General features: G+C 36.2%; 1 protein-coding gene and 1 pseudogene across 1 annotated transcript in view; both read left to right on the top strand.

Annotated features, from left to right (window-relative positions):
- The first annotated feature begins 2,938 nt into the window (after positions 1–2,938).
- On the top strand, positions 2,939–3,057 carry LOC112482857 (annotated as a pseudogene).
- Positions 3,058–5,034: 1,977 nt separating this feature from the next.
- MMP26 (matrix metallopeptidase 26) overlaps positions 5,035–8,310 on the top strand; it is a 4,247-nt gene continuing 971 nt past the window's right edge. The window contains 4 exon segments of the mRNA XM_006915757.1: positions 5,035–5,130; positions 6,468–6,688; positions 7,610–7,685; positions 7,687–7,759. Of these exon segments, the coding sequence (XP_006915819.1) occupies positions 5,035–5,130; positions 6,468–6,688; positions 7,610–7,685; positions 7,687–7,759 (466 nt within the window).

Genomic DNA, 8,310 nt, shown 5'->3' with positions numbered 1-8,310 from the left:
CTTTCAGTTTCAGCATGTATCTGTCCTTAAATCTAAAGTGTGTCTCTTATAGACAGAATATAGTTGTGTCTGGTTTTTTACACATTCAACCATTTTATAGTTTTTGATTGCGCAATACAAACCTATACTCTAAACAAATGTCGTGACCTAAGTTCTCTGAGTTCCTACAACAATTTTTAAATATAAGATCCAGGTTATTACATTTGCTCTATTTACTTCCTCTGACCAACCCAGGTAGGTTTAAATCTCAATTCAGTTAGTCACTAGTCTAACTTCTTATCATTGTCTCCTATGTTTAATTTACAGGTCATTTTATGAGATGGTAAACAAATGTAAGGCAAGCTCTTTCTTTCTTAATAACCTTTGCATCACAAATGACATGGCATTTTCTGGAAGGAAAAAACAAGTTATAAATGAAGAATAATTTTAGAAGAGAAAATATACTGCCCCACGGTGATAATTAAACATTCATGCTTTATATTGCTCCAGGTATATTCATGACTCTGCAGCCTGACCAGTCCCCTTGTTCACATCTCCATTATCTTCAATGCTCTCTATCAGTAACTATTCTCAGTGTAAGTCCAAACTCAGATTCTGTTGTAGAATCATTTCTCCTGCATTAAGATAAGTTAAACATTGAGTCACTCTTTTCCAGCATAGTTGCCAGTGTCATGACAAAGGAAACAATTTCTTAGCTCTAAAAAATGTACACTCAAATTTCCCCTTCCCGACCCCACTACCTCAATCGCAGAAATAGAGATCATGAATTCCTGTAGTTTTGAAATGACTTTTTCTCCTGCTGTCAAGATAGCTTACCCAGAGAAGTCGAAAAATAATCCATACTCTGCTGGGCAAAATCTTGGGCACAAGCTAAATTTCTTAGCCCTCAGGCATTAGATGCTATTAATATCATGAAAGAGTATAGAGCAAAGAAGAAAGTACAAGAGTGAGTGGAGAGATGAGTTCCTGTTTCTCATAGCTCCTGATTTTTAAAATTTAAAATCTAGTGTCTGTTCTCAAAACTTTCTGGTTGAATTCATAGCTTGAATTCATAGCTTCTACACTCCTTACATTCTCAACACCCCCTACCTCATAAGTGATCAAAAGTGGTGTGATCCTTAGACCAGCAGCATTGACATTACCTAGAAGCTTTTAGAAACTCAAAATATTAAGCCCGTATAAGATCAGTTGAATTAGAATCCGTATTTTAACAATACAGATGATTCTATGTACATGACATTTGAGAAACACTGCTATACTTCAAGTATCTTTATCTGTAGCTGAATCATTAATAAGTCATTTATTTATTTAGGTAACATAGGTCTCAGTACCCAGCACTTATTTACTTGATTATGGGATCAGTCTTACAGGTGACTGCTTCTCCAAATCTCCCTATACAATCGTGTGGTGCACATGAGAAGCACCAGAAACAGCATCACAATGACATGTGGCACCATGAGAGATGGCACAATCTCTTTGAAACTGAAAGTTTAGTTCAGTCATTAAAAGTTCTGCCTTCAGTGTAAAACACTCTTTGTTTATAATGTCTATAAACTACTATGAGCATTGTGACTGTCCAAATGATGATCAAAAGATGTCAAAGCTTTATTTCCTTAACTATAAGATGAAAATAATAAAACTCCTACTTCACAGAGAATTGTATCAGTAAAACAGTTCATTTTTGACACAGTGTATGTGCTCAATACATTATTATAGTTATCATTTGCCCTAGGTTGAGAGATCTGAGTTATATGCTCATGTTTACCACCAGCAAAATAGATACAAACAACTCATTTTTATTTTCATTATTAACTATGAGACTCTTTTACTGAATACTTTATTCATTTAATAAATAATAACTATCTTCTAGGTTCCAAAGACTGTGCTAAATTAAAGAAATCCTTGTCCTAAATAAGTCTACAGTATAGTTCATAGGCCTGTAAACATAAAGAAATTTCAATTATTAACAATTCTGAACAAGAATTTCAAGAACAAGTCAGAGTAATTGAAGAACTACTCTTTACAGGAGACTCTGATCATGACCCTCCAAGGGGACAGAATGAACTTGACTTCTAACCAACCTAGACATATCTAGCCTAGATGGAGGAAGCTGAACTCTAATTCGCCATTTCTGATAGGCAGGAGAGTAATGAAGAAACTAAGAATGGAGAAAAGAACTCACAAGGAAAGACTGCAGGAGTATTTTGGGGATTTTCGAGTATGAGGGGCCGAGAAAGTGAGATGTTTCAGAGCACCTAAGGAGATATAATAGATTCAAAAAGAAGGTTTTTACATTTTTTTTTTCAATGTTGCAATGGGTTTTGAATAATGTTTAGTAACTTTGGATAAAGTTTTGTTTATTTTGTTTCTTTTATTCTAAGCATTGTTTCTTTTATTATGACTCCACTAAACTTTGGCCCCATAGTTTGTGAATTTATTCAGGTTAAAGGAACATCAAGGATATGTTGATGGTATAATGGTGGATATCTGCCAGTAAAGATATGCAGTATGTTTCATTTAATAAAATCCCCTTTAGAGCAAAACAAATATAGATACAAATCTTAACATTTTTACCATCTCCATGAAAAGGTTTGTATATTTCCTAAGCCTGAGCATATTTATCTTTGAAGTGAAAATGAAATAAGACCTATGACACTGTGAACAAATTCACATTTTATGAAGTTGAAATAGGCTATAAGGAATAAACTTTCTTTATACCATGCCTACCTAACAATAAACATTTCTAGTTCCACAGCCTATTTATTTTACCTTGCCTTTTTCAGATTTATTCTCTTTTCCAAGTTTATCGCAAATACTTTTGGTCTTATTAATTCGTATGGTTGATTGTCCATTATTTACCTATATCTTTAAAATATAATTTCCTTCTTTTAGAACATGAGCTAGTTTACAACACTTTCACATTAAAATAACACTGACTGTCTACAGCCATGCTACCCTGAACAAGCCTGATCCTGTCTGATCTCGGAAGCTAAGCAGGGTTGGGACTGGTTAGTACTTGGATGGGAGACCACCTAGAAAGACCAGGTGCTGTAGTCATAAAAAAATTAAAAAATAAGAGATTGTAAGACGACAAGGTCCTTGCATTCTATGAGGTCAACCAAAGGTTGCCTGACCTAAAAAAAATAAAATAAAATAATGCTGATCACATTATTATGTATATGCCCATTCAATCACATATATTACCACTTAATATAGTGGAATTACCACTATATTCCTCATGGTGGAATGGGTATAACATTTGATACCTTGTTGTGATCAAAATTCTTTTATTTATTTAAATTTTATTTATTTTTACAGAGGAATAATTAACATATGGTAAAATGTACAGATACTAAGCCTACAGTTTAATGAGTTTTTAAAAATGAATCCATCTTTATTATCCAAACTCTAGTCAAGAAATTGAAGATCTCATTACCTGAGAAATTTCCCTGGTACACTTTAACCATCAATTCTCTCCCCTCTGCAACAAAAGAAATCATTGTTATGGTTACTTTTTGTAAATTAGCTTTGTCTTTTCAAGAACTTCATAGAAATATAATTATAGGATGGAGATAAAGAGCAGAAGGCTACAAATCTCCATAGGAATCACTGATAGAAATCGCATTACCCTAGATGGGCATGGTGGATTTTCAAAGCTTCAGAGAAGGCAAACCAATTTGACTTATTGAGGCTGTGCTTGCAGGCCCGATATGATTGGATGGTACCATGCTTATGGAATATGCACCCTTGAAGAAGAAAAAATTGATTATAATCAATTGCTGGGAGGGAATTGAGGTGGAGGTGGGAATTGGAGGTTTGGGGGTGAGTCAGAAGTAGTGAACACCCCTTCTTGCCCCATCCATTCTTTATACTATTTCCAGTCTCTTCACAGAGACACTTTATCCCATTTGATTTATCTAGAGGAACAGGCAGAAATAGGAGGGAGAGGCACGGTGCCTTGGCAAACTGTTCTCTGAGTACTAGTGTAGCAGGTGTTCCTGTTGTTGACAGAGGGTGACTCCTGGAGGGCAAGAAATGGAGCCACATCTAATCAAGGTGTCTTCCTCAGTGGAGAGGTCTGGATATTTAGAAAGTGCTCAATAAAAACTGATGTTTAATTCATTCTCTCTTAGATTCTCAAAGTCTTTATTTCTGCTTTAATCTTTGTGTCTATGTGAATGTAATAATAAATATAAAGCACCCCTTGTCACTTGTGATTTACTGTGTACCAGGCCCAGTGCTCAGGTTCCATATCTGCTACTATCATAGTATATGAATATTATTAGTTTCCTTAATTTACAGATAAAAAGATAGAAGCTTAATAGTAGTAAATAACTATGTAAAAGATCAGCTTTTACATAGCAGAGTTAATATTCATATCCATATCTGTGTGATTTCAAAGGTTATCAGTTGAGATCTTGTGCTATATATGCATATCTCTATCTCAACTTATTATCAACGATATTTTCTCAAACATACCTTTAGTAGTAACTTCCTTTTTCTGTGTGTCCCTTTATCTTCCTTATATGGGTCTCAGAGATTTTTCATATCCTGCTCTGGACCTTCACTGTAGTGCATGTTAATCCCATCCTCAATTTCATTCTCTCTTCTCTCTAGCTTTTGAAGCAAGATAGTACTTGTCCGTGACTAGTAAATAAATTATTATATAGGTAAACCTGTAATAAATCATTTTTATGTTTTGTTCTTGTTATTTTTTCTCCACTTTTTAATAATACTGTTTCCTATAACCTGAGAAATACCAGTACTTCCTTAACCAAGGCTATGGCCAAGTATCCTAAGGGCCATCAGGTGTGAAATGAACGTGAAAATAAATAAATCCCATGCCTGCTGTCATCACGCCGGTAAGCTGACCATTCTGCCTTCAACCCCAAATGGGTGATGTCGACAGTAACCAGTGCAAAGAAAGGACAAACAAGCAGCATGAGTCGCTGAATGTTGCTGGCATAACTATAAAGGCCCCATGATCTATGTTAGGTACATGAATTCAGGCAGGGGAAGAAATGAGCATTTGCCATGCAGTCTGTCTTAAAAGCTACTATTTTCCTGCCTTGGTGCCTGACCTTCCCGGTGCCCCATGCTACAGACCATGAAGGACTGGACTTTGTTAAGGTAGGTGTGCTAATCAAGACCACGTTATCACATTATGACTCTGGGCTCTTTTTCCATATATATTATATGCATACACATTGCTGCATGGTATAAAGATAAATTATTAATATTACATATTAAATCATGTTCTTCAATCTCTAAGTTCAATTTTTCTTCTGATTTTAAAAGTAATTAAATCATTTTGAACACCCCTCCCCCCAAAAGTTTTGTGCTTATTGTGCCTAATGAATAATTCAGCCCCAATGTTCACCTGTCACACTCTTAGCCTTCTATGAGATACGGAGTGAACATGCAGGTGTCTGGATTTCTGAGTCTGTTAGGTGGTAAGGGATCAAGAGAACTAATGAACTAATAATGTCCTTCCTCTCAACAGAAATCTCTCAAACTGTCTACCACATACCTTCAAATTTCCCAAGAAAATGTTCCATACCTTTTAAGCACCCCAAATACCTAAAATTCCTTATAAATGATTATAGTCATGTGTTTTGTCACAGTTTGGGGACCTGGTAAAATTTTCTGCTAATACTTAGCCCAGCAAAAAATGTAGTAAATCAGGTGTCTCCGAGTGCTCAGCCAAAGTTACAATAAAATAAAAGCATAAAAATGTGGTTTTATACGAAATGCAAAAATCACTCATGAATTTATACCAAGTACTATCCTAAGAACTGTTGTGTAGACCAAGTTGTATTAAACATAAACATCACCCTTACAATACTTTCAGTCCAGCTACGTTTCAAATATAAACAAAAACCTGACTCTAATGCAAGATGCTATGTTGTTTTTTTTTTGTTTTTTTTTTCCTGAAAGTTAAAATTCAGTACACTGGACTGGTAAAAAAGTCAGTGAAAAGGGAATAGGTGATAAGTGAATTTTTAAAAAGCATTTTAATTAAATGCCATGTACAAATGCAAATGGACTGGGCATGCACAACTAGTGAAATTCTGTGTCCTAGGAGTCATGGATTTTGTCTTGACTATGAAAACCTCAATCAATCAGAAAAAACAGAGACCATCTACCTGGGCAATTCCCAGCTCATATCTTGATAAGCTTTATTCTTGGGCTTTTCTATCCTGAAACTTGGGTGTTTTATTTTTTAGAGAATTTTTAACAGGTTATCTAGGTCACTTTGATCACTTGTGCTTAAAATTATCTCCCCAGTGACAGGAGAATCAGGGACAGTAGTCATCATTCAACTGAGAACAGGAGGTTTTTGAAGGCCAGATAGTCAAAGCACTGTTCTTCCGAGCCCTCAAATGAGGCTCTGCACTAGGGCACTGATACTATGAGTCTGCCCTAATTGTCTCTAAATAATCATCCCTTCTCTGTTTCTCACTCAGGACTATTTCCACTGGTTTTCCCTGGCCAGAAAAGAGTTGCCACTCCTTACCCAGGAAGAGGAGATGCAATTCCTGCGGCAGTTCCGTCTGAATGAGACAGATCCACATGACGAGCAGATGCTGGCTGTGCTACATCACTCTCACTGTGGAATAACTGATGTGGCTAACTACTCCATCTCTCCAGAAAATTCTAAATGGAATAAGCACAATCTGACCTATAGGTGCTTGTCGTTAAGGCCTAGAGAGATGAGTGTGGTGATTACCTCAAAGGACTTCGTACAGCGTCCCTCCTGGAGGCACCTCTTTTGTCTTCTACTTTCCTTGACAGTCTCTCTCTCCTAAGCCCAACTCTCCCACAGAGAAGGCAATTCTCCCACTTCTTATTCTAGCTTCCTCAGATCATCTCTTTAGGAAGTGGAGCCTAACTGCTATTCTTTGGCCATGTAATCTATTATTATTTTCTTAGTTAAATCTATTCTCTGTGTGTGTGTGTGTGTGTATGTGTGTGTGTGTTTTTTTTTCTGTGTGTGTGTTGGGGGGGGATGTTTCTGAAGGCAATTCTCCCACTTTTTTTTTTCTCTTTTTTTGATCTTCTCTTTTTGGGGTGTGGCGTCTCTGTTCTTTTTTTTGGCTGTGTTCTCTTTTTTTTTTTTTTTTTTTATCTCTTGTGTGTGTGTGTGTGTGTGTGTGTGTGTGTGTTTTCTGTGTGTGTGTTGGGGGGGTGGGATGTTTATTGTGTACACTTTTGACATATTTTTGTTCCCTAACTAGGTTACTCTTTCTATTAGGAATCCTAAGCATACTGGAGACACCCAAAGCAAAGAAATGCTAAACTTTATAAAATGCTGTACATTCCAATTGAGTTCACACTGATTTTTTTTCCCACAATTATACTATCAAGGCTGTGGTTTTCAGACTTTATGTAAAATAATGTGGGAGATTTATCAAATTCTTAAAAGTCCATGTTTTAGTTTTAATCCCTTGGGTTTCTGATTTAATTAGTCTGGGATTTACTCTACTTTACATATTAACAAAATGAGGCCCTAAAATATTCAGTGATTTGCTTCAAAGCAGAATCATTCTTTTTTAGAGCTGACATAATTTCCATACCTTTAAGCTATTCTGCTTAATTTGTTTTTCAGCATTATCAATTACCCAAAAGATATGAATCCATCTACAGTAAATGACATTATACATGATGTGGTTTCCATCTAGAGCAAATGTGACCACTTTGACCTTCCAGCAAGTGAAAATGCAAGATGCAGACATCAAGCTTTCTTTCTGGGAGTTGAGTAAGAAACTGACATGGCAGGGAGGGTGTGGTGTCCTATGTAAAGAGCAAATGGTCTCAATCTATAAGCAAAATCTTAATCCATTAGTACAGCTTCTGAGAAAAAAAAAATCAGGCAAAATCCTAAGAAGTCAATAATACAGGAAAGATTTTTAGTACAATAAAACCGTAGGTAAGCGAGGGGATGCATTGTGATGTGAATAAAGTAAAGGAGGGAGGATTGCACATTTCCTGTTAAAAGGAAGTTGTATAGCCCTCTACTCTATTGAAATGCTTTTCAAAGTTGACCTGACATATTTGTAAAAGCCCACGGAGCATAATTCTCCTTCCCCCCTTTACCCTCCACTTTGGACAGAGGTTTTTGTGTCTAATCTATAAATTTCATGTAGTCGCTGCCAACTTTTCCTCTTCTTTTTTAACACAGAACGTAGGGAGTAGCAAGAGTTTTGTCCCCCACCCCCATTCCTCTGTATAGGTGGTGCTAGCCCTCTCGCACCTCAGCAATACCCAATTGCATGGTACCTAAGGCACTGAGGCATATCTAAGATCATT

Source organism: Pteropus alecto, unplaced genomic scaffold, assembly GCF_000325575.1.
Source record: "Pteropus alecto unplaced genomic scaffold, ASM32557v1 scaffold395, whole genome shotgun sequence".
Classification (NCBI taxonomy): domain Eukaryota; kingdom Metazoa; phylum Chordata; class Mammalia; order Chiroptera; family Pteropodidae; genus Pteropus; species Pteropus alecto.
Note: the sequence above shows the minus strand (reverse complement) of the source record. Positions and strands in the feature narration are given on the sequence as shown.